Here is a 27,836-nt window from a genome sequence, read left to right as displayed (position 1 = left end):
GTTTCTATGCAAGCAGCGGTATTGGAGAAAATGATAGATATTTCACCGTTTGACAAAAGCTCAGAGGAAAAGAAGGAGGTTCAACATGTAAAGCCGATTCAACAGACTCTGATATGTTTTAAGAAGAGGTTATTTGCTTCAATACATCGGAACTTTTTTAGCATTGATAGAGAGGTTAACGTTACTTACATAGCAAACTAACAAAGTCCTAAAAATGTAATCATCCGTTGTTGAAAGAAAACGTGCAAAAGTTAACGTTGGAATCGGGTGCAAATTTCCAACATGAGACCACACATGGCAATTATGAATATTCATTAATTAGATCCAAATTTGCGACGACGCTTCAGCACAGAGGCACTAGCAGAGACTTACAGAAGCAGCGGGTCTTTAATAAAAGTACCTGTGCCTCCTGATTATTATTCAGTATTCACACAGAAATTCTATCTTGTCAGTTCATATACATTGACGGCAAGATCTGTTCAAACAGAGATTCATAATCTGCATGGGAAGTGCATCTGCTGCTGTGGATACTTAGACAAACATACAAGATTAAATTTCTATTTATATGAGCCACAGAAACCTAACATTTACCGGGGAATCATTGTAAGATCTAGAGAAGACTCGGTCGCACTTTGGCACAGTGAGAAACTTGTACATTTTATTAATGTGATCTGTCCAGCGGGGACATGTCTGCAGCCTCGTGATCCCAAATAAATATCACCTTATGAAAAATATTGAGCTGCTCTGTGCCATTTTTTGTCTTCTTAACTGTGTGTGTTGTCAAGAAATCTCAGGGGCTTCCAATCTCTAGATGTTAAGATGTGTTTTTTTGAACAAGCTCCATCCTTTTGTGAGGAAGTTCAGGACATAAATTGAAATGTAAACTTTCTTTTAGATTCTATAATTTATCTTTTACTTCAGAGTTTTGATAGAGACACTCTTCTTCTGTACGGCTAGGATTACTGTGGTGCTTATGTTTGAAACTGAGGTAATTTACTTTTTCCCCCCTCATTGACAGCCTCTTTTCTGGGAGAACTAAGTAATCACAAAGTTAAAAGTGATGATTTGAAGTTTACTTAAGACCCAGATGCTTGGCTTAGTGGCATTTTGCCCAAAATGTTTTGTGCTTCTCATTTGTGGTCCGGCGCAGGGTTTAGTTCCAGTTGTGTCCCAATCCTCTGATTCACCTTCTTTAGGAACAGCTTCAGGGCTGCTCATAATGCTTAACTCCCCATAATGCCATCCCCTTCATCTCCCCAGTGGTCTTATTGTCTTAACTCTGGATGGAGAGAAAAAACAGGTTAATACACGTTTGGCACAGCGAAAGTAAAGTATCTTTTCAAAGATGGCACTCTATTCAAGTTTTTTCTTTGGAGAATGCTTTTCATCAGATGATTCCTGTTTCTCCTTAAACTTGTTTAGTTACCTCCTGGGTCTGTTTTTACTGTTTTTAAAAGATATATTGCCAGTGATTCATTTTGCTTTTGACATTAAAAGCTTGTCGCTCGCTAATGGCAGCAGCAATCAGGTCCATTGATGCTTGATTGATCTGAGAACAGGGGATAATAAAACTGCCTTCCTTGTCATTTTCCTGATCCTGTAGTTTGGAAGCAGAGAGAATCAGAGAAAATGTTATGCAAATGATTTGTTAATCCCTTTACATTATTTGTTCCATTTCTCCCGTTCGCTTTCACACTCAATTTCTAGCACAGCGAGCTGACAGGCGGACACCCTCAGATTGCTAATTCTTAAGATAGAAACAAAAAAAGTCAGCCATCCATTTTGTGTTTAGAATATACTTGCTTCAATTAATTAATTTGACTCGAATGATTTACCTGAAAAATGCCCAGAGATCCTTCAAGTTCTTCACTTTAGAGACCTTCAACTTTAACCTCTTTCTCTTCTTCTTTGTGTTTGAGTCTTAAGTCTATAAGCCGAGAGAGCAGTGGCACATGGAACTGTGACCAGTGTTTTTTTTCTATAGTTTTGTTGTCCCAAAGGTTGGTGTTAAAAATAATAAGAAAGAGGTGGGATGGTCTTAGATTCAAGAAGCTTAAAATGCAAAATCTCAAATAAGCCCAATTTCCCCTAGCCAATCGTGTTGCATTTCGGTGGGCTTGTGTTGATCGTCTCAACTGACTCACACGCCGCCCCTCCCCAAATAAAAACACTACAGATTTACGTGGCTTTTCAAAAAATGTATCTAGACATTTATCCAGCTTAATCTTCTTAACATATTAAAGTGATTTGCTTTACCCTGGAGTGGCTGAAGCTGCGAGCTCACCGCCCCTCATGGCACTAAGACCTGAGAGGCATTGTGGACATCTTTCGCTCTTGAATAAGAGAGAGGTGGGCAGAAGTCAACCTGCTTCTCTCAGCTGTGGAGCTGTGGCTGTCCCCGCTGTGCGTCCATTTTATTTATTTTTTTGTTCTGTTATTAGTCCAACTGTTGCACTCAGTCAGTGTTCTTAGGCACATGGCTGTGCCAGAACTGCCCACACTGTGGTGTGGAGGTTTGGAGCTCTCAGCTTTTGAGCTGAACTGAAAGAGCTCTCTCACAGAGTAGGTGTTGGCAGGATGCTTTGTTTCTTTCTGTGAATGTCATGAGAGGTATGGATAATGAGAAAACTGAAGCACAGTGATGGCATGATTTATCCGGGTGCCAACTTCATGCCTGAAAGCAGATTTGGGCATTTTCAGATAGATGATGTGCTTAACCTTTTCTTCAGACGCGACACAAATCTGAAAATCAGTAGTGACGGTTACAATGTGTTTTCCCTTAAAACACCACTTCACAGGCCGGGCAGCTAAAAGGTCTTGTTTAAACTCAAGTGCTGCTAATGTCCTTGTTTGGCATAATGCTCTATGGATGTGCTTCAGGGCGTTAGTTTTGCCAGATCGCATCAGTAGAACTGTAAGTTTGAACTTGGAGACATTCATTGTAGCTGAAGCCTGAGTCCATTTATTGTCTTGGTTGGTATTTAGCTTAATGTCTGTCAAAGTTAAATCAGACATGATGGGGTCAAAGTAAATGAGGCTACAAGCATAATTAATTTCATTTGGATAAGTTTGGATAAGAGTTGAAAGAGTTGCCTGAAATATGAAGACATTTCTAAATGATGATGATTTAAATTATCTTTGCAATTGCTCTGTAAATTAGTTGTTTTTTTAATGATAAATGGAGAAGAATTGTTATATCAGCTACCAAGTTAAGATTGCAATCAGTCTGATGAGTCAAATGTTCACATTTATCTTCAATGTGCAATGCGCCTTGTGTTCAGTAGCTTATTCGCCACCTACTGTAGCCGTTCATAGCAGGTTTTCTCACTTTTCACAATCGTTGGCTCAATTGATGCTGAAATATTAGTCCACTACGGCTTAGTGGCTTTAAAAAGCTGCAGGGTCATTCTCCTTGAGATACATCCAGATAAGCATGTGTTGCTGCACCAGACAAAGATTAAAAAAAAATGACATTACAGAGCAAAAGATTTCAATACGACGGCTATGAACTCACATATTTACTACATTGTGTCTATGTTTCTTTGTTTTCATATCTGATTAACCTGCCAATTAATTTCTTGATTAATCGATTCATTGTTTTGCCTACAAAATATCAGAAAATAGTTAAAAATGTCACAATTTCCTAAAGCGCAGGGTGCCGTCTTTACACCGCTTGTTTTACGTAAGATGAAGAAATGCAGTAAATTCTTGCATTTGAGATGCTGGAACTTGATAATGGTTGGTATTTTTTGCTTGACAAATTACTTAAACGTATACTTGGTTATCAAAATAGTTGCAGATTAATTTTGTGTCGATCAACTAATCGTTTCAGCTCTATTTTCTTGTACTAACTGCAATTACATTTCTCTCATTTCAGTCATTTACTGCGTTCCATCTCAGACTAAAGAATATAATGTTGTTGCCATCTGACTAATAATGGTAGATGTTTTCCTGTGAAATAATTAAACAAAATGAAACAAAATACATACTTACTGTATAATGAAAAAAAATGTCATTTACATTTTTTTCTCCGTGCAGCGAAGAAAGTTTTAGCGATTATTTACCAAACCTTAGAAGTAGAAGAGATCATTTATTCTATATATACTGTATAAATATATATATATATATATGTATATATAGAACATACAATTATAGTTTGCAGGAAATGTGTCTGCTGCAAACTAGACAATATAACAAGCTGCTAACAAGAGTGTGACAGCACACAGTGATGACTCGCTGTTGCAGAGAACATACCGTATATCCCCGTCCTATATGTGCTGTACCATAATGATTTAGCTATGATGTTTTTCTGTAAATATGTCCACTTATTAGGACACCTCATGAAATGAAATTGCGTGTTTTGCTTTATCCCTTCTCGTATTCAAACTGACAGGTACTTGACCTCTTGCACTTGGACTGAATGTGTGGCAGGTGTTAAAATCATACACTGAGGCTGTCCATACAAAATGTTGTTGAACGCAGCACAGCAGCTCCACACAGACGAGCACTTCAAACAAACTATGAGTGGTTGCTTCTTTTCATATCACAGAGAATAGGAGAAATTGATTGGAACTGGGAGGCTTAGGACTGGATTTTCCTCAACCATAATATTTTTTCTTTAACAACTGCAGCTTAAATTTAGATTTTTTTTTTCTGGCTTTGTTTTTTATTTCTTTGTCCAAATCCTATCGAGTGGTGCTTCAGGTTTTTCCTTGAGTAAAAAGTTGATATTGTTGTGGGGAGGGAGAAAGGACTTTTTTCATGTGTGCAGGAATGTAGATTTCTTCCCCCCGTGAAATCCTAATTGTGCCTTGGAGGGCTGGTAGGGTATCTCTGCTCGGCTCAGCTCAACAGGATTTGTGTCTGTGTATGTTAGAGTATGTCTCTTAGCTTGAATGCGGATATAACCCTTTCATTGCACAAGCTGCTGATTTTTCAAATTTGCCGATAGGCTGATCCTGTGCAGCCGTAGCTTTTTTGTAGAAAACATTGAAAGTTTTTGTTTAGGAAACTGACATATTTAATTTTATTTCCCTGAAATATTTGATATTTGTTAAGAGTTAATGCAGATAACAAGTGGACCTCTTTCTGTGGATCAACCTACGTATGAAAATTAAGCTCCTGAGAGCAGGTCTTGTCAATAGTGTACGGTCAGGTTGAGGATATATCTCGGGTCAGAACTACATCTGTCCCGTGTGTTTCTTGAATTATTGCTGTGCATTTATCTATGCAAATCCAGGATAAGATCCTATCTGCCTGCAGCGACATATCCCCCTGGATTTGGTCTATGTGAGTTAGGCAGGTTATGGTTGACAGTCAAAAAGGAATTGCAGCAACATATATGCGAAGATTATTGCTGTAGTCATTAATTGTTGCTTGAAAGGGGATTAGGATTACCAGCCCTATAGAGCACTCTAACACCTGTCCTTCCTCACATCTAACAATGTGACTTTGGTTTTCCTTATCAGTTCAAGTTGGCAAAATAAAAAATAAAAAAAGGCTGATTTATTCAAATGAATCATCAACGCTGGAAATGATTCAATATGTGCCACATTCAGATGGGTGATATATTATTCCCTTGGGGAGAGGCAAAGATGGAGCTGTGGAGCTGTTTTATTTGTGCTGTCTTTATCAGTGTGTCAGGCAGAGAGGCTGAGCTTGTTCTCTATGAATGGACGAGCCCTTGAACCATAAACCTGTACCTCCTCTGATAACAGTTTTTGCATTGTGATATAAGTGCCATTCTCTGTGATGTCCTCTCTTGACAGCGCTAAATATATCAACATACACAAAATGATCTGTCAGACGAATTATTTTATTTCAACCAGTTCTCCAAAACTAAGGATTTTCAGTGCTGCGTGTGTGCACAGTGTGTGTGTGTGTTTTTTAGGACATATTGTGGATTTTGTTAAGGATTCAAATCAAAGCGCAGCATTGTGGTTGCATTTCTCCAAGCTTTGCTATTCATGCTCTTGATGTTTTGCCTGTAGGTGAACATCCTTACTGTTCTTTTTTGTCTTCCATACCGATACCACTGTGAATCGTTTCATGCTATTTCTGCTGCCGGGACCTCAGACTGCTCTGACGTCTGAGGTTTGCCACATCTTCTAAGGTGATAAGAGTGCTCCCTGAATTACTCAGAGCCCGTGTGATGACATGGCCCTGATTGTCAGACGGGTGGGCTGGTGACACTGGAACACAGACGGTGCTTGTCTGTTTGAAATATTCTGTTTCAAGCTTCCAAGCCCTGGGCAGTCCTCTCTCCCAGTCTCCCAACACCCAGCTTCGCCCACTGAAACAAGACTCTTCCATACTGGAAAATCTGGCCCCGTCAACTGGCAGTCTTGACTAGGTTCAGCCCACACGCCAAGCACCCCCCCACCGCAAATTCCACCCCTTAATAGGCACTAGAGTTTGCCACCCCATGTAGATGCCTTTTGGTCGCCATCCATGGATGGCGTCAATAGCATCTTCCTACACAACAGTGGCTGAACGGAGGGCACAAGAAAATGTGGGAATAATTTACACTTTCTCACTGTACTACCATCAGAAACCATAATTAATCATGATAGAAAAAATGTGGAAGCCATCTTGGCTGGTGAGACACACAGTGCCTGTGAACAGGCCTGACACCTTTAACAGCTCTGATGGCCAAATAGGAATGAGTGTCAGAGTGCTTACAACTAAGCTCCCGTCATGGCAGCATGTATCCCATCGTCTTCAGAATTGTGTCTGCTGCATGAAGTGTAACTGTATGTGAGCCTTTCATATATTATATTATAGACAGTTCATAAAAATGTGGCAGGAAATGTCAAACTAGATGCAACAATAGCAGCTATTCTCCTATTAAAATAAACAAGACTGATCATTTAGCTCAAGCTTTCACTCTCCTCACTCCAAATAAAAAACAAAAAGGTTTCCACATGAATGAAATAGCTGCCAAAATAAAATGTAATGACCCAGATAATTTAAGTTAATTTGTAGAACACATGTTAAATATGAGCTTTACAGCTTTGAAATCGCGTGTTTTCAGTTGCACATACAGTCCACTAACCAAAACATCCACTAATCCCGACGGATCCTTATTATTTTCCCTCTATTTATTTCCAAAATTCCCTTCAGTACTTTTAGAATCAAAATAGTTGATTTAGATCCCAAAATCCTGGTGAAGTAATTAGAACGTGCTCACCATTAACTTTTATAGGCTACACTTGGTGTTAAAATAGCACATCTATGACTCTCGGTGTTTGACACGCTTGACAGACTAATTATGGATATGAGTCCAGTGCTGTAATTTGCCCTGTTTGACTGTGTTGTGTTCCCAGCAGCCAAACTACACGACTAAAATATTTCCCTCTTGCCTCATTTAGCCCGGCTGCATGCTATACTTCAGAGTACCTGTTAGTGGTAGTTACTGTGTTTGAGCATGTGCATTTGCAGAATTTGCTTTCATGGCAGTGAGTAGGTGTATGTGTGTAAAGCCACCACTAGAAAGTGTTGAAAGCCTCAGCTAGCAAGATCGCATCCAGGGTGACTAATAAGCTTAACATGAGCACGGCTGTGTTCGCAAGCATGGCGCGGTGAAAGAGGTCTTCAGTGTTGAGAGAAATGCAGAAATGGTTCCCTAGGCTGCTACTAATTCCTTCACCCCCCTCAAGCTTCAATCAGACTGTGAACCATCTTACTGTTAGCTATGGCTCCATAGCAGCTCCAAACTGCACCACGAAAGTACAAGGCTTTGCAAACAGAGTTCAGGACAGACTGCATTCAAACATGTCTAGAGTTTAATCAGAGAGCTGTTTATTTAGGGTTTTTATTGGCCAAAATGAATGGCTATTTAAAGAATGTGCAAAAGACACACACAGACCGAGAAGCTTTATATTGAATGTGCAGAATCCATAGGCTATAAAACATATTGCCTTGTCTTACCTTCATGTGGTAATTTGATTAAAATGCAGCATTGTAATCCACGTTTTTATGTTCAAACCAAAAAGGTGATTATGTAATTATGTAAACTTGTGTTTCATATTCCGCTGTGGTTCCACTTGAACCGCTGCCTCCTCATGCCGTAGCTCACTCTTCTGTTTGGCTACCTAGCGGGGATCTAGTAGCTGTGTTGTCTTTGGACCTAGAATATGCGTTTGTATCCACATGTGACTTTTCCTTTGACCATGTGGCTCCTCCAAGTGTGGATTTATAAGCCACTTCACACTCCACTCCTGTGTGGGAGGGAGGCTGAGTTAAAAATAGGCAGGTTTGGAGGTAGTGAGCAGCCCGCACTGTGTGAGGCGCTTAAGAACACAGTGAGGAGTATTGGCATTCTCTTTGCATATCATTTATATGTGTCAATAATCAATCTGAGTGTTAAACCAGTAACTGTAGTTGTTACTGGCTCTTGTGAAATTCCCCCGAATCATCTTGTATAATAGTGTCAGAAGCATCAATAGCACTCAAGTTGCACCAAACTGGCAAAAAGATTATGTGTTATGGAGTTTAATAATAAGATCATCAAGCGGCTTCACTTACAAAACATCACCTTTGGCTCGTTGACCTTATGTGCATGTGTTTGTGTGTGAATGTACAGTTCGTGTCCATGTATCTACATTTCTTTCATATACCATCTTAGAGGGGCATTCCAGCTATTTAGTATTGCACTTTTCATAAAGTTGGGGGAGAGACAGTTTTTTTTGTGTCAAAATTGAAGCAGAGGAGGCTGACATATCCTGACTTTTAGTCCCTAGTCAACTCTGTCTTTTAGAAATACCTAGAAAATGCTGCCTGGATTATGTTCAATGATGTTTTTTTACCACTTAATGAAGTGCTATATTTTTGTACCGCACACAAGTCTCAAGGAGGTGGTTGAGGTTGATGATGAGCCTACAAAGTGCAGGGCCGTGACACTGGAGACTGCGGTTTTGTATCCTGAGTACCTATGTGGTTAGGTTTAGGCAACAAAACACTTTGACCAAGGTTAGCTTAGTGAAAGTTTCAGATAAATGTTGAGGAAGTAGGGCTGCAACTAACGATTATTTTTATTGTTCAAACCCCCGCGACAACGTAATCGGAGGTACTGTATATAGCTCTCCGCATGTCTGTCCGTCCTTCCATCCGTTCGCGTGTCAAACTTTCATTTCCGGAGTAGAACTCGGAAACTATTTAACTTAGGAACTTCAAATTTGGTATGATTTTTGACAGTGTGGTCTAGTTGTGCCTTTTTGGGTTCAGAAGTCCAGGGCACCCTGGACTTGAGGAAGGTGAGCTAATAACAAGCTACATTGTGCTCAATAGACTTATTCCATTAGTTCCTAATGGGTAAAACCTTTGGTTCTACTTTAGTAAAGGTCAAGCGGTGAACGGGGGTATGTGAGCCATGCCCACTTTTGCCTTGTTAATTAGTCTGTAGATTATTTTCTCGATTAATGGATAAATTGTTTGGTCTATTACATGTCAGAAAATGGTGAAAAATGTTGGATCAGTGCTTCCCAAAGCCCAAGATGACGTCCTTAAATGTCTTGTTTTGTCCACAACTCAAAGATTTTCCGTTTACTGTCATAAAGGAGTAAAGAAACCAGAAACATATTCACATGTAAGAAGCTGGAATCACAGAATTTAGACTTTTTTTTCTTAAAGAAAATACTCGAACCAATTAATCTTTTATCAAAATAGTCGGTGATTAATTTAATAGTTTTATTTAACCAAAACCCTGAACTTGCCCTAAATTTAACCAAGTGCTTTGTGTGCCTAAACATAACCTTAAAAGTACCCAGTGGATTTTATAACCACATCCCTGTTTTGTTTGTGTCTTGCACACGCACATGGATGCTGGATTTACATCCTGCCGTTGGGTTCACGCTTGTCCGATGATTGACAGTTTCTGGTGATAATGGTCCAACTACAAAGGCAGTGAAGAAGAACAATGCCAGCGAGGAACAGTGGATGTCAACAGTGCACAATTTGAAATATATATATATAAAAAAAAAAATTGGCTTTGCAAATGTTTTATGAAGTAGGCATGCGTTCAAAGTGTTTGTTAGACCTTAAGGATACACACAAAGTGTTTTGGCGAGACACACTGTATGTAAATATAACTTTTGTTTGTTTACAAGAAAACTCCACAGGGCACCTTTTAAAAAAACAATAATCATGCTTTAGTTGGTACAAGCAGATGTTGTATTTCAAGAGCAGATATTGTAGAGAGCACGACTGAAAAAATGTTGTCTGTATACAAACACATCGGATACTACACTTCCCATAATGCAACTCAACATCTTTCCCTCAACTGGACTGTAAAAACCTATGTCTTTCAAACTCGACACTGCCCAATTTGCTTTGTCAAAAAAAAGGCCCGAGCTGAGATTACTCAAGTGATTTCACTTTATCAAACTTTAGAAAGCTCCCTCCAAAGACACAGAAGATGTTATGTAAGGTATAATGTACAGCGAGCCAGTCATTATTGTGAAAGAAACTCCGACGCGAAACGGCCATGTGTATATTTTATACATGTATAAAATTCCGACCTGCTGTCCGCCTTTTAAAACTGCGGATCACGCAACAGTTCTAGTTATCAAAGCTGACATTTGTATTCGTCTCTCCATAACAAGACCTTATTTAACACTACAATAATAAGATATAGTTTCACAAGATTCCACGAAATTCACAGTTTTTTCCTCAGTGGCAGATTATCGATCTGCTCTTTATGACTGCCTATTGTATGAAGGAGGTTTTATAATTGCTGCTTGCAGTGAGGAACAATGAGGTTTCAAAGCTTCTGCAGATGAGAGGTGGGGGGTGACTATTATTAATGACCAACGAGGACCTCCTCACCTGTAAGGATGGTGACCTCTAGGTGAGTGCCGCAGCCCCCCTTCTATTTCCATCTCATTTTTGGGTCTACAGCCCCCCGCTCTCTGGTCAGGATTCAATTACTGCTGTCTGGCTGACCCTTGACCTCCCCTCCAACAGGATGAACCTCCTCTTCTGACCCTGACAGTGGTACCACTGTTAACTTCCCCATCACTTGCTCTTCTGCCCCCGATCCTGCCTCCGAAATGAGACCTTATTACTCGTCTTTTAGTATAAAAGTCCACGCAGCTTTGCTCTATGAATTCACTTGATACTAGATTATATATTCAATTTTATTTCAAATCTTTTTAAATACTGTTTGGCTGCAAAAAACAATAAAATTGTAGTTGAGATTAATGTTCTTCATCGTCTGAAGAATTTACTTCCACAGTCGAGTTTTAGTTTCTATTTTTCTGTATTTACAGATCGATCTTTCAACCTTGTTCTAAGCTGCAGTCGATGGTTGTTAAGCCATCGCCGTGTCTTAATCACAACACAGATACCTGTTAATTACCAAACGAGTTCAAGTATTTTTGCTACTTAAACAGGGATTTGAGATCGATGCGTTGCTTTGCCCTGGGTCGAGCGGTGAGCGCCGTTGACCACTTAATGAAACGTTGTGGGTTCTGTGCGCAGAGGCTGAAGGAGATGAAGAACGGGGAGGATAAAGCAATGGGTATATTAATAGGCAGCTGCACGGATGACACTGTTTTGGTATTGGGTCAGGGATAAAGCATGAACTTCTAAACTCACAGAGGGGCCTCTCTCCTCCCTCCCTCCCTCTCGCTAACTCACTCTCGCCCTTCGTGGTGTCATCAGTTAGCCGAGCTGGGCTTGATAGCCCAGGCAGCTCTACGAGAGCAGCGATTAGACATCTCTCTGATTCTCATCCCCAGCAGAGTTCACTCAAAGGTAAGCCAGTAGTTTACATCCTCAGAGACACTGGTATTCCTCTGCCTTTGTTCTTCGCCGTCTTCTGTCTTGCAAATAGTGTATCTGCTCGATGCTATTGGCCATGGAGTGGGAGTTTCATGTCATCTCTTGAAAATACAACAATATAAAAATGTATTTAACAGAAACTACACCTGCATTTCTATGATATATATGAAGAGGTTTTGAGTGACTCCCCCCTCAAACTCTATAGATGTCACTGAAGAGAGCAGCGCCCTTTACCCTTTCCTCTCTGCCACCAACCAGTAGCCATGACAGAGACGCCCAGTCAGCTGCAGGGTTTATTCCAGCCGCCTGGCGTCTGAGGTGTGGTCCCATTGGGCCATTTTGCCGTGATCACAGCAAGCAGTGGGAGGTTAATCCCAAGAGAATGCAGGCTCAATCTCCCCCCACCTCCAGCCTACACCCAGGAGCCTCCCGTATAATGGCCCGATGGAGCTCTGTGGTCTGCGGCCGACACCTACCCAGATTTCACTTCTGCTTTGAGCTCTCAGATTATTCTGACATTTTCAAAGTCCTTTAGATGCCATTACAGAGCATAGCAGAGTGGGCAGCTGACCTCTCATCTCTTTTAAAATAATGTAAATTAACTAGATAAAAAAAAGGTTAAACACAGGAACATTAAAACAATTGGACTTCTTTACTACAGTAATAGCTTTGCGTGTCCTCCAAAATATAGAAAATGAACATCAGTGAGAGATTTGAGTAGCTGCAGTGTTAAAACAAATCTAAATTTCAAATTATCACCAAGGCTCAAATGTTAGGTTCCCTCATTAGTATTAGTGGCTAACATATTTTTGGAAAATGTGTTCCTTCCAGTGTCCAGCCATGAGAATTAGCCCCGTTAAAACATGTTTTGATATACATTTAGTTTGCTCGAGCCATGATAAATTTATTTCAGATGGCAGAAATATGCATCTGTTTTTCCCTGGAGCCTTTCACACATATCTGTGCGTAATTAATGTGGATTTTGACAGATGGAGAGAAAAGTGTTCTCGTAAGAGGGAAGGGTACATGCCACAATGTGTGAAGTGCAAGCATGGAGGGAGCCTCTTGTATCATTTGCAGCCCGTGCCAGCTGGACCAGCCAGATTCTTACAGGTAGCACAAAATATGTGCAGAAATCATTGAAATTCGGTAGCCCATCATAAATAGGCCATGTGTTTGTTGTTACAGTTGGAAAATTAATGTGAAATGTTCTTAATGCTGATCTAAATTTGGCTTTTAGGGGGAAAAAAAATAAGCCAGTCCCATACAGTGTATCTCCATCCATGGTAACTTTCGTGAAATAACCGATAAAGTGCTATTTCTTTCAATGATAATTGTGACTGGAGGTCATTTTTAATTTAAATGCTTAAATTGCCTTTTTGTGTGTGCGTGTGTGTGCATGTGTGTGCGTGCGTGCTGTTGTTTGAAACCATGCTATTTCTGAATGCATCAGGGTCTGACTTAAATATTAGTGTAACTACATTATCACAGTGTTTTTTTGCCTGGTAGCAAACATGTACAAATGAGGATTACAACTCTTGAGAAGGCAACAGGTCATGGTTGGTAAGCTGCCCGGGGGGGTCACTGATATAGAGTCACTTTTGACAGGCTGTGGAGGAGGCTCTATTGTTGCTGGTGTGTCTGGATGTTACCTGCAGGCACTATCGCTGAGACTACAGTATTATCCTATTATTAGGCTTAGTTGTTTACGCTTATTACTGCTTGTCAGGTAGGCAGAGAATCCTTCTGAAAAATGAGCATCTGCAGAAAAATACATGACTACTTCTTTATCTCATTCAAGTACATCGGCTTACGATAATTTTCAGAGGCCTTTTAAGAACGTCTTGATAGGACACAACAAACAGAAATTTAAGGTTTATGTTTACATGCGAGCATTTGGTTCTATGAAATGTCTCACTGACTGAGCCACAGACAGCGTTGTTTGGCAGTCAGTGTAAGAATGTAAGAAACGCTGCATCTGTTTTATATGCATTAAAGCTGATATCATTATGGTCTTGCTTCAGTTGAAAGTACATATACAGTAAGAGGACATTGTGGATTTGAAACAGTCTCGATTTAATGTCTCTGTTTGTAGAGGAAGTGAACAAAATAAAAAAAGCCCATCATATGGTCTGGCAGATTTTGGGCACAGGACCAGGGATGACAAATGTGCTCTCGCAATAATTCAATCTGCTCTCATAATTCTCTAACTTTTAGGGACAGACAGAATGAAATTTTTCCGGCAGTTAAGCCGCCAAGTCAACGTCCAATAACTGTGATCAAGTGTTAGTTAAGATGCTTTTTCTCTCACTTTATCTATTGACAGATTGAGGGGTACAAAGATACTGGGTAAGTGGCAGAAAGTTACTGTGAATATGCTAACGAGACGATTTGGTATCGGATCCAAAATGTTGTCATTTTACTGATGTCACAGTAATGATATGAAGTTTAAGGAATAACAGAGAAGAGACGGAGCTGTACTTTTGCTATAAGAGTGGTGATTAGCATAGCTGCAGAACATATTCTCTCGTGAATTGCTGCCTTTTTATAACAGTTTTATTTCATGCCTTTTTCAGCAATATTGTCTCATGTAATATTTTTTTTTCCTAAGCAACATTTTAGCCTTGACAGCTGAAGTAAGATAGTGTTAAGATTATGTGTCAAACCAACAAAAGGCAAACCCAACCTTCTGGTATGAACTGTGTTTGTCAGCTTTGTGTACACACAAATCAAGCAACTATGTAAAAAACAAACCTCATTTTTTATGAATAGAGTAAAATTATGAACAAAATAAAATTCAAAATTTTTTAAGGTATAATAAGTTAAAGCTAAGAAAGAAAAATGAAGCATCTGTTTGAAGTATTTAAACTGAGTGTTGTTAGCTGCAGAGATGGCTGTCAAGCCTTGGGCAATGTGATGCACAAACAGCACATGGCTGCATTTAGAAAGAGAAAGGGATCAGGTAGCGCTGTTACTGGAACTGCCTCTGGGCCAATCTCAATGTGTGTGGTACTGTAGTAAAGCACTTTGTATTAAAAATAATAATATATATGAATCCTCTTCTGTTTGCAGAGAAAGCTGTATGTTCTGGTGATGGTTGATCCTGATGCTCCAAGCCGCGCCAAACCAACATCTGCTTACTGGAGGCACTGGCTGGTCGTGGATATACAGGTACAGTAAGTCTGCGATAACCTCTGCTCTCACTTAAAAAAACAGCCTCGTGTAATTTTTGGTGATGGTGACACGGGACAGCATTCGTTATTGGATTAGGAGCTCATATGGTACAAATTCGTGAAGTAGCATTTGGATTTTTTTTTTTCTTGAAAATTGTGCATTTTCATAATCTCGGGGTCTCACTTGGCACCTCTCGTGTTTACATCTGCACTGGGGCCGATCGCAAGGCTGAAAAATTATGAATGGTTTTTAAGCCTAACTTGGTGAAAAAAAGGATGCCAAGTTCAAAAAATGTTAATTTTTCATATCATGTATCTTGTGCAATAAATGCCTGTGACAAAAGTGTGGGAGTAAGTCTTTCTAAATGGCTGTGAAAGTTTGCAAGGGCCTGTCAGCAGCAATTTCCCTCTGCTGCAGAGAGAGCCTGGGACGTGTCAATGCAGGCGTGTGAGACTGAGATTGAGGAGAGCAGCATGCGAGGCGCACACTCTTTCTCCCATAGAGCTCCAGTCCCTCAGCTCCCCCTCCAGTGGAGAGATCTTGGCAGAGTGTCCTCCCTTCATCTGTTCCCCCAGGCAGAGCAGCTCCCCCAATGATCCACACTTCTCCATATTTTACACCCCCGAAATGGGCACCGCTCCGATCCCCTTATTTCTCTTCATATTTCACTCCTTTTTATCCGTTCGTTTGTGTGTTTTCACATTCTTGCATTCTAACGCCAAATGCGTGTTGAGTTGTTGATTGCCTCAAATATTTGGAGGTTTGCAGACATTTTATAATCCCGCGGGAACCGGGAGATCAACCCAGTAGATTAAGACTAGTGGTCTGAAAAACAAGCACACAAAGACGCTTCGGCGATGCATCACTGTTCCCGTTTCATTTCGTAAGGCGTAGTTGTACACTGAAGTAAATGCCACATTGATTCAAAGATCCAAATGTGATGTATCTGGGATATATGTTTTAGTAAAACCTTTCAACGGGTATGAATTCAGAATTTTGTGATTCAGCTCATCGGCGCTGCGCTTTAGAGATGATTTATGCAACCACGTTCCTGGTTGCCTGTAAGGATATTTACCTCATATCACTCGCATAAATCAATGATATACAAAAAAACAAGTAATTTCCACTTATGAAATTGCATTAGGCATCACCTATGCTTCTTATTTTTAAGCCCATAAAGCCCACCTGGCCGTGTGACCAGCTGTGAATAAACAAATGTCTTTCAAGTGCTCAGACGGACCACATTCTCTTCAGCAATTCAATTTCCTGTCACTTGTGTGGGTGTTGACCTGCGTTGCCCATGTAGGGATTGGCCAATGTGACGAGATGTTTTTCTGATTGTGACTGGTGGTTGGTCAGAAGGGTTAATGAGCCTTTTGAGTGATGCCAACCTGTAGTGGGAGGTGTTTAATTGACCAGGGTGGCTAGGTGACATCACACAACCTCAGTTTTGTTTTTTCAAGTGTCGATGTGAATGTGTCGGATTTTGTTTCAGGGCAGTTGTGGTTTTGACGGCAATGTAGGTCAATTTATGAATTAATGCATTTATATAATTCAACATAAAAAGACTAAACTAGTGCAAATATGATAAACACTTAATTTGTTCTCTGTAGTTGTGTTTCTTCTGTATATAAAGTGAGGAGAGGGAAGTACTGTACAATAACATGTTTGACATTTAAATCGCTATTTCTGGCAACGTGTTTGATGGTAGATTATTTGTAAAGCAAAGCAGTTTCTTGAGCGGAAGTCAAGGGTCATGCTTTCAAACGGATCAGTGTTTTGATCCTCGCTCGTCAAACGGCACAAGCTGCAGCAGCCATATTCTTTTTATATATATATTCATTAGTCCAAGGTCACGCAGTCTTGCCCTAGTTTGTAGATGTTTCCATAATTAGTGTGTATTCTTTATCCGCAGCCACAGCTGAGAAGGTAAAAGATTTCCTTAATTCAGCCGAGAGTGAAGCGAGGTCAGGCCGGACCGAGCAACGCGGCGTCGTAGATTTACACTGATTCTTCAGCCGAGGTCTCATTAGAGAAGCGATGGCAACAGAACAAGGACACACTGGACTACCCCGTTTATTATAGACTCATCACTCACCTTCCGCTTTGAGCTGAATTATTTAGCTAGCTCTTCACTTATCAAAACATGTGCTGAGGATCTCCTCACGCACAAGTCGGCCATGCCAAAACCCTCTTTAACCACAGAGAGAGGTGTTTGAGTGTTGTTGCCACACATACTTAGTATTCATCCACAACTACAGTGTGGAGCCTTATGTGAAGCAAAATTTAGCATTAGCTAACAGGAAGGTTTGTTGGTCTTCCTGAAGAGAAAAGGCTTTGTTTGTTACACTTACAACACTTTTCTAAAAATGTCCTTAATTTCTGATGAGTTCTTCTGGATGGATGGTCTCATCTACATTTTGACTAAAAATGTGCATTTTGGCTTTGTAAACCACAAATGTTTCACCACTGCAACATAACTTGTTGGTATCTTATAAGGCTGGGCACTTGCAGGTGCATGGTACAGTCAATAGCATAACTAACTTTTTAACTATATCTGTGTACTTAAAGGAGCAGTGTGTAGGATCTGGCTGTATCTAGCGGTGAGGTTTCAGATTGCAACCAACTGAAGCCTCTCCTGTGTGCCAAGTATGTAGGAGAGCTATGGTGGCCGACGCGAAAATGCGAACGTCCCTCTCTAGAGCCAGTTGTTGTAAGATTAGCGTAGGTCATTTGAAGCAGGAACAGTGCGTCGAGTGTGTGTGTACGTGGGAAGTGAGTGGTGAAGCAAGAGAGAGAGAGGCACGGCGACAGGAGCGAGTAACATAATTGACTCCAACCCAAGCAGGGAAAAAAAAACTGGTTGTTTTGTCCGTTCTGGGCTACTTTAGAAACATAGCGGTGCAACATGGCAGACTCCGTGAAGAGGACACGCTCCCTATGTAGATATAAACGTCTCATTCTAAGCCAACAAAAACACAATAATTTGTATTTTCAGGTGATTAAACACTAAAGACAACATACTTATTTTTTGCCAATAGATCCCCCTAAATGTTACACACATGTATGCATCAATACACATTTACAAATATGCACAATAACCGCCCAACTAGACGTGTAAAACAATGACATTTTAACGTTTATATTTGGTGTTGAAATCTTTTATTTACCTGGCTGTATCATTTATCACATCATTGCTTTCGACTGCCAAGAGCAATTTACTCCAGCAGTTAAGTGTAAACTGTGTGGCGAGGTGTCTCGTCTTCTCCAACCAGCTGTCCGCTTTTTTTTTTTAGAACTCACATTATTAGTGCATTTTCATCGCAACTGCCCATTTTCTGTGACCCCTCGAGCTACAGAAACCGTCATTTAGAGTCTTCTGCAACACACTGTGTTTTACATCAATTATGGACAATTACTAAAATAAGCATCAACAGATTGTTGTCTAGCTCTGGAAGTCGAATTCCAGATTGTGAGCCTCTCCCTCCCTCTCTCCGCTCTCCCAGAGTCTAAATCAATGCAGATGTTCCGGTTTGGTCTCGCAGCGATAATTACTGTAACAAGCAAATCATTAGTATCCGAATAGAGGCAGCTTATATAAATACAGCACTGGGTCTTACTTTAACTTGTTAATACTTATTCTCTCATTATAGTTTTGGCGGTCTGTGAGTGTCGACATGATGCAATATGAACTTGCAAAAGAGTGCCCCGGCTAAAGCTCTTTCCTGCTCTGAGAAAAGCCAAGGTGTTCATTATCGCTGTAAAATCCCATTTTAAATAGCGATGTGTATAGCCTTCGGTTTTTATGGATTTTTTCTTACTTTTTTTATGATGTATGAAGTTTCTCTTCTGAGGGTTTATCTCCATGAAAGTTTCTGTGCCTCAAGTTATTTTATTTGTAAAATGATTCTATTAAAAAATAATTTACACAGTATGTATATATCCACCGGAAGCAAAAGCATTAAGGCGATCAGCTTTGTTGTTGTTTGATTTGATCGGATAGCAGTTTTCTTACTGACAAGCACGAGATTCATTTTAAACAAGACCAGATTCACGATCCATCTCGATCTGTTCAGGCTGTGGTCATTCAGTCAGTACACTTCAATAAGGTCTTTGGATTGGAAGCCGTCATGTGTTTGTTAACTTCCTGTCCCTGGCTAATTGAAGGCCAGTTGGACAGTTCGGTACACAGCATTCTGTGCTCATTATTATGGTGCATGAGGGATATGCATGCTTTAACATCCATCTCTGTTGTAGCAGCTCCCAAAGGGGAACAGAGCCTGTGTTCTGCTGCTGGTCAGGCAAATACAAACAGTGAAGTATTGTGACTGTATCAGACCAGCTGGCTTTGTGTTTGTGAATTCTGCGGCCTGCAGAGATCATCTGCTCCACACCTCAAGATGTCCTTTAACTGCAAACTATTAGGCGTGTAACCCCTTATTGCATTTCATTCAATGTTTTTCCATAACACTGGTCTTATTCTATCTCTTTGTTTTTATCAACCTCTCACCTCAACAGGCCCCCAAAAAATGTTTTTCCTACAAACAGTATTGTTTGCGTAGCTTTGATTATAATGAAAAAAATACCTTGTGTCAACCATTGTAATGATATGACTCTTTTTATTGGAATTTTATATTTTGGGGAACAACAATAGTTCGTGTCACAGAGGAATACTCTTTATCAGGTTGTGGCTGCACAGACAATATTAATTAGTCTGGGTCTTTTCAGGAGATTTTTTTCATAAATTCAGTAATAAAAATATTAAGTAACACTTAATATTTTGCACAAAAAGTGCATCCAGTCCTCCAGTCAAGTATCTCACGTCCCCTTTGTCTTGTTACAGAAACACTAGAGTGACTAGAGTATTATGTCTTTATCTTGTTAAGTTACGGTTGATGTCAAGTTTTGCAAAAACGAAACGCAACGATGAATGCAAATGATAGTACTGACTGAGTGCTCAACCTCTGCAAAAGCCTTAAAGTTTGTTTTAGCAAAATACCTATCCAATATTGCAAATAAACATACACAATTGCATTGTTCTTTATCCTGTAATTATCCCTACTGTGGCATGTTGTGATTTAAGCGTTTCTTTTTTGACAGACAGCTGCCCCCATATGGAAGCCAAAAACAATTTCCCAAAGGCCAGACGAACCATAGCTAGCTTCATTGCGAGAACAAAGAGCCATTGGTATTATTCATAATTAAACTCTTATTGTGTACTCCGCTGAATATTTCCATTCTTCTGCCTCTCTCCTGCTCACTCTCGTTTCCCCTCTCCGTACTTTGCACCTCGTGCTGGGAACATCTGTCTGGCGTCAGAGTGGAGCCTGGCTGTGCAGATTGGAGCAGGTAGAGGAGCACATTGTAGCCCAGCTAATGATGAGAGTGTCTGCCCTCTCTCTTGGAGGAGACGCAAGCTGCTGCTTCACGCTCGCTCACTCCACTCATACGCCCAGGGAAACAGATTTCCAAACATATGCAGTATGTTTTTAATCCAGTTGAGCACTTCATTTCCCAGCAAACACAAATAACCTTACGGGACATCCATATCTTATGACAAGGGGGTGGGCGCAAAGGAATTGAACAATTTTCCTTTTTAATGTGATTTTTTTTTTTTTTTGCCTCCAAAGTTGCTAAACATGCTCATAACCCAGGTTAACAGTTTGCTTGTTTGTGGTTTCACAAACTTTTACACAGACGTGCCTCCTGGCTCCGAGTCATATGAAGCAACTTCATCTAAACTCCACTCGGTGCACCTGTTGTCATCCTTTGTTTAAACTTAAACTGACAGCATAAACACATGTTCTTTGTGTGGAGTGCCTTAAATAATTTGAACAGATTGTTGTCGATGATATATATTTGAGAAGTAAGTAAACTAAGTACGTGACGGAGAGTTGTGCCAGAACTTAAAGAAAATGTTTTAGTAAATTACCCACAAAAATACCTTGTATTTTGTATCGTGCATTTTTTATTGCCGCTTGAATTAGTTTGACCCAGATGAAGTTTACAAGCGGGTCATTCATCTTTTTTCATAACTATCTGAAGCCTCCCTCGGTACAAGTCAACAATAGCCCTTAACATGGAGGCTCAGCTGGAGGTGCTTAACATTTAGAGCGGTGCTCATCCTGCTGTCAGCTACAGCCAGACAAATGTCAGAGGTGGTACTACATGGAGTTCAGCTTGTGGAAGTCATTCCCTCACTAAACCTCATCAGACTCTCAGCCACATTAGGATGCTGTCTTAGTTTGGCTTTTTTAGCTTAAAGGAACAACATTTTGGGGGATCTATTAGCAGAAATGGAATATAATATTGACAATTGTGTTTTAATTAGTGTATAATCACCTGAAACTAAGATTGGTTATGTTTTTGTTGGCTTAGAATGAGCCCTTCATATCTACATAGGGAGCGGGTCCTCTTCACGGAGTCTAAACGCACTAACCAAACACTGGCTTTGGCTTATTTTTGGAGGCTTTTTGCCTTTATTGGATACAGCTGAAGATAAACAGGAAAGGGAGGAGAGAGGGGACAACATGCAGCACAAGGCCTTGGGTCAGATTCGAACCACTGTAATGACTCCGCCTTAGTACATGATGGGGTGCCCGCTCTACCACTGCCTCTAGAGAGAGCCTTTCACGTTTTTACGTTACCTGAAGGCCACCGTAGTTCTCCGATACGCTTGTGAAACTGTGATAAAGTGAGCCGCAAAGTGCAAAACCGTGGTACCACCAGCCGCCGTCTGACTTCTGTTGCTCGTAAAGTATTGCTATTATGTTAAGGATGGCCTCTGAGCAAGGCGAAAGGCGTTACCACGGTTTTGTTCTTGGCGGGTCGCATTACCGCAGTCTTGAAAGAGAGGAGTGAGTGGAGGGGTACTCAGTTGGTTGCAATCTGCAACCATACCACTAGATGCCGCCAAAACCTACACACTGTTCCTTTAAGCTTGGCTTGTTCTTTTTTTTCTTTTCTTTTTTTAGCTTTTTGACCTTTTATAAGGTTGTCCACTGTCACGTGAGTTGTGTGTGAATGCGTGGATGTGTGTGCATGTGTGAAAGAGTTTAAAACAGGCTAATAGAACAGGTGATTTGTGGGGCCCACTTCGTACCTGAACTTGCTGTCACTGTGGCCGTGTCCCTGTCGCTCTGCTACATCTGGACCCCCCCTGGTCTTTACTGTACAAACAGCCTGTAATAATATGATCGATCTTATCTTACTTTCAGCTTATTAACAAACAGGCTCTTCTTCAGTGTGGGCTGCTGCTCTCACTGTTCTCCGCCACCTAAAGGGAGAATTACATAAGAATCCTCCGCTCAATTGTCAGCTCCATCCCCCGTCCACATATAACAAACACACACACACACACACACACACACACACACACACACACACACAGTACTGTAGCTGATAACCTACCAAGCCTTGCCATCTCTATAACAACTGACCTCCCTGCCGTGGTTGCCGTGGTGAGATGATTGAGGAGGTTTCACTGCATGAGGAACGTGAGCTGCTATGGTTTCCTATCAGAAGCCGTGAATGCTGTTTGGGCAGCGAGGAAATATCCATAAATTATTGTTTTCACGTGTCGCTTAATAGTTTTTCTAAGGAAACAAAATTCCTATTGATTTTACCACGTGAATTTAGAGAAATTCATTCTCCTACACATTTATTTTATTTAAGGAAGTAGGCCTACTGTGCGTCAGTGTGCTACATTAATTTGTACCCTGCACACCGTCCTGGATATATCACGATTAGTCTCCAGGAAAACAAGGACAACCTGGAAAGCCCCCTTTGATCCAGTCTGTCACACTATAGCCTAGTAGGGAAAAAAAGAACAGATTGGACCTTCTCCATGTAAATGCAGTTTAAAACCAGTAGCTCTGCACACATAAAGGCGCTTCTTTTAATATGTGCCCCCTTTCTTCACACCCACGACCATTGTGTATAAAATCCTGTTTTTCCTGAAAAGATTTCTAGTCGCAGCCGCAGACAATGTTCCCCCACACAAGCTGTCGTCTTTGTCATATCCCCCCCCTTCCTCCACTTCAGTCAGTAAAGCAGGATCTCTGGCAGTCGGCCCCGCGTGCAAATTCATGTGTTTCAGGGTACAGGTGGGGGGCTTGCCGGAGTCTGCCTACCTGTTCTCCTATAAACTGGTCAATTTTGACAGACAGGGACAAGGGGGGTGGGGGGGAAGCAGGCATGGCAACCAGAAGGGGGGAGAGAGCGGGGCGGGTAAATGAACAAATGTCAGGGTTAGTGGGGGGTTGCTGGGGCCGCGGCTGTGGAAAACGCTTCCTCTTAGGGGTGTCTCTTGATAGGGTGCGGTGAAGGGGAGTGAGGCATGCTGATAAAAACAACTCACTAACAATTATGCTCACCTAAAATAGCCCTTACTTAAGTATATAGCATGCTTGCCAGTTAATTGTACACAAAAACAAAGACTTCACAAAAGACCTCCTGCAGCCAATGTATTTTCTTTTATTTTGGCATGATAATTAAGTGTGACAGCTATGAATGCAAAGTTGGCAGATATTATAGTGGCCTGTCTAACTCTACGTACTGATTAGGAGTGTTTGTATTCCAAAAGTTGCACCAAACTATAAAATTAGAAAACGGCAGAATAGGACAAAGAACTAAATTGTATAATGAACAAATAATTAGAACTGGTATGGCATCTCAGATTCTGTATAATAAAATAAAGTGCACTCACATGCCAGAAACAGTGCAGCTGGAATCTACCATGATTTTTATAAAAATACTCTGGGCATCATTGTTACCAAAGCTTGGTGATGGAGGTTTGACAATTATATGTAGATGTGTGCTCAGTTTTATGAATATTAAATAATAATCGTTCCTATTTTTTCGTGTATTCTTCAATACTTGACAATTACAAAAAATTGCACAAGAGATGAGTCCATTCTCTGCAGATTACAGCCCGTATCTGCTCCTAACCAAGCAGCATGGGATTTAATGACAGCGTTCCTAATATTCTCAGGAGATAATGCTTTTCATAATGGTGAGCAAAAAGCCACTATCAATACAATGCTTTCAGTAGAAGCCGGCGTGTTATCCGTGTTACACTTGAATAATTTGTGTACCATTGCTGCATTTCCTCTGAATTGTTCCCTGGATTTGTTCAACTTGTTCTTATTGATATGCTGTAGGACTAACAACCATAAAATCTACCAAGACCTCTGATCTGTACTATTGACCATTATCATAGCCAAGAGGTTTGTTACAATGTGGTATTTTTATGCTACACTTGGTGAGAAACCTGTTTACATTCCAGGGTGCTGTATAGTTCACTTCTCTCCGCAGTTCAGTCTGATTCCAAAGCACTGTATAGATTTCTTTCAGCTGATGAAATTAAAAAGACAGCAGTGTGTGTGTGGTGTGCCTTCCAGCAACGCGATTTGCCTGTGAGTTCACGATACGGGTTGAGAGGGGAGTTCCTTTGGGGGGGATTAAATAGCTCCCTCTCTTCCTTCCCTCCTCCCCTGCCCTCCATACTTGCAGAACACAAACAGCTTGCAGGGCTGTGCAGTACTTGTACAACATGTTTGCCACAGTGCTGCTCACAGGTAACAATAAGCCAAGGTCAAAGGTTAAGAGGGATTGTGGAGTCGGATTCTTGTGTGTTCCTCTGGCAAACACTGCGCGCACAGGCACAGGAAACAGTGCCCATAGTATCGCTGGGAGAAAGAAAGAGTGAGAGACGGAGAAAGCGAGTTGGCTCGGAAGAGAAGGGGTATCAAAAGGAACAAGACCAGGGCCGGTTTCATGAAGATATGTTGGCTGGTCTATAAGGTTAGGACAGTCTTAGTTTTGCTCTTAGACTAGTCTAATACCAGTTAAACAGCTGCTCAAGAATAAAGACGGATATTAAAGATTCCCTTCACTCAAAAATGTATTTTTCTTATGTTTTTGTCCCCTGAAATGTCTGACCTTGACTATACTGACTTGTATCTCTGCAAACGTTTGTCACTAAAGAAGTGTTTTTACATTCCTCTACTAAAATCTGAAATTCAAACGTACCCTGAGCAAGCTAGATTTGGTACATCACAAATTCGAAAGCCAATCGCTGTCTAATACGCAATGCCGACACTTATCGACAGGGAAACGGTCCTCGATACAACATCGGCAAAGAATCCTGAAACTTTAGATGCCAATAGATGCTAACTACACAATCTGATTCATGTGATAGTCGCCGATTTTATTGCACAACAGACTCCTCATCTGAGCCAAACATGTATGACTAAATCTCTCTGATGTTTCCTCTAACGGAGAAAATAGACCAGAAGTCGAGGTGAGGTCGAGTGAGCCGGTCGCAGAGCTCCATCTTGATGCGCGTGGTTGTGGGCGGCCAGATCCAGAATTTATCAATGAGGGAGAACGAATAGATGTGCTTCCAGCCCTTTTTTAAAGTTTTTTTTTTTTACTTTTTATGTGGGATAACCATGTTATACAAAATATGAATCATAGCAGAGTATTTTTACATATTTTATACGTGTCTGGAGGGGAACTTAAGGCTTAAAAAGAGCTAAGAGTTGTCTTTCCTTTGTAACAGTTGCACCTGCTGACAGCTAGAGACTGTCCTCTCCTAAAAAATGACAGCATTGATGGTTTGTTTAACCATTTAATATGACCCATGCTTATATGACCTACCTGAAATAGGGCAAAAAGTAACAGTTTGAAAAGTGTTTTGACCCGTGTTCTTGTCAGCGTAGGTTTCTTTTAGCCATGAAAACAATCAAACCGGTTTGAGTTTTCTGATCAGCTAGTATGAGTTACTTAAAATCAGGGGTATTCCTGTCTTTCACTTAAGTAAAAGTAGCAATACCACAATGTTGAAATACTCCCATCATAAGCCCTGCATTCGATTTGTTACATATTTAGTGGAGTAGAAGTATAAAGTAGCAGAAAATGAAAATACGCAAGTAAGGTACGAGTACTCAAAATTATATTTAAGTGCAGTACTTTAGTATATGAACTTAGTTACAGATCGCCACAAACTTAAGATATCCATCTCTTAACCATAGGGGCAGAAAACCGGTTGTCTTTTTATCCAATTACAAATTTTGGTATGAAGATTTTTGTAAAATGACCTCTTAATTGTTTATTTCTTCTCGAAAGATTTCCATGTTTTTGTAATTGAAAAAGAGTCATGACTTACTGAGATTTATCCATATCCAGAGAATTAGTTTCACCTAAGAGCATCAAAAACTACACGGCTTAAAGCAGCTGATGAACTTGGATGTCTATCTGAACTGTTGGTGAGATTTAAGCCATGGTGAAAGTCTATCTTTGTGAAACCAGATCCCTGCCTCCGTCAGGCTCTTTGAATGGGAAGGAGATTATCCATTTAATCTCTTAATCATGCACACGGTATACATAGTTGGTCCTGTGCCTAAAACCTCTGTCCTGATGTATCACAGCCACCTTTTGCGATGATTCCCTCTAACCCACGGACCAATTCAGGTTAGCGCCAACACTGTTGCACATGTTCCTCTCGAGCTGTCAGTATATTATACCCTCGGTGCCCTGTTAAAATGCAACCCAGACCAACGGTGCATAAAATGGATTGTGGAAATATGTAGATTTTAAAAACACAGCTTTTTAAAATCCCTCATTGCCGCAAATGTATTCAGAATAAAGGCAGATGTTTCATAACATGAATTAGGTTACTGTACATTTTTGCGCAGTATATGTTCCCCAAAAGTAGGAATTAATAATGAAGATGCTTTTTGGCCTGAAATTGCTATTCAAACAATTATGTACTTAGTTTCTTCCAACAAATGCATTCCACATTATTGTTTTGCCTCATAGCAAAGCACCCAAAAGACTAAAACCTTTCATTTCAGCAAAGGCCGCTATTGGTCACCGTCAATAAAAGCATAAAAGCATTTATTTCCCACGTTTGTCAAATTAACAGCATACTCCATCTCCCATAGGACTTGTAAGGTTCATTAACCTTTCTGTGAAGTGGGACAGGTTTCCAGCAGTCACCATAACCTCTGTCTCGCTCCTACCTCAATTATAATAGAAGAATTAAACATCCAGCGATTCAAAACAGTAATGCTGCCTCTTAAATCCCTTTGTACCAGCTCTCAGTTGTTAATGACTAAAGACACTGAATGAACTATAGTGTTATCAACAGATAACCGCGGACAGAAGCATATCAAATGGCTACTCTTAACAGCAGGGATAACTGACTACATGTACGGTTTTTGTTTGATGGCCAGTTTCTAAAATTATTATTCAGTTTTTAAACAGTACGTTGCCTTAGTTTTCTATGAATAACACAATATTGGATTAATGGTACATTAAAACAGTTATTGTAAATTTAGAAAACTATGCCACATCTGTGTGGAAACACTTGTGGCTTTATTAGTTTATTAATCATTGCAAAACGGGGGATATTTCACCCAAATTTCCCCGTCTAGTTACGCCATCGTCCTTCCAAAGTCAAAAGAATAGACTGACCTTGAACTAATTAAGTGGTCAATTACACGCCTGTTGATCTCTTTTAATTTATTAATAATTAGATTAATTGTGTGGGCAAAGAGTTCGTTCTCTTGTCCACCTACTCCTCCTTCATCTTCCACCTCTTCCTCTCACTTCTCTTTCTCCTCCTCCTCCTCCTCCTCCTTCATGCCCAGGCCCACAAGGTTTCAATACTCATTTATTTTGTGTCACCGTTCAAACTGTTTTAATTCTGTGCCATTGACTGTTTTAATAAGCTTAATCTTCCTCTTCCTCTCCCACCCCCTTACATCTCCCCCATCCTCTCATGTATTAATCAAAATCCAGCACGTGCCCGGACCTATTTGTAGGCACACAGCCTCTATTACAACCTATTCACTTACTATCTCCATGGATGTCTG

General features: G+C 40.5%; 1 protein-coding gene across 1 annotated transcript in view; it reads left to right on the top strand.

The window, feature by feature from the left end:
• Positions 1–27,836, top strand: part of LOC119493261 (phosphatidylethanolamine-binding protein 4) — a 52,833-nt gene that overhangs the window by 8,031 nt on the left and 16,966 nt on the right. Inside the window, exon 4 of the mRNA XM_037778416.1 lies at positions 14,854–14,952. Within this exon, the coding sequence (XP_037634344.1) occupies positions 14,854–14,952 (99 nt within the window). The remainder of the gene's footprint in view (positions 1–14,853; positions 14,953–27,836) is intronic.

The sequence above is a fragment of the Sebastes umbrosus genome, chromosome 8, assembly GCF_015220745.1.
Source record: "Sebastes umbrosus isolate fSebUmb1 chromosome 8, fSebUmb1.pri, whole genome shotgun sequence".
Lineage (NCBI taxonomy): Eukaryota > Metazoa > Chordata > Actinopteri > Perciformes > Sebastidae > Sebastes > Sebastes umbrosus.
The sequence above is the reverse complement of the archived record's forward strand: the minus strand, read 5'-3'. Positions and strand labels throughout refer to the sequence as shown.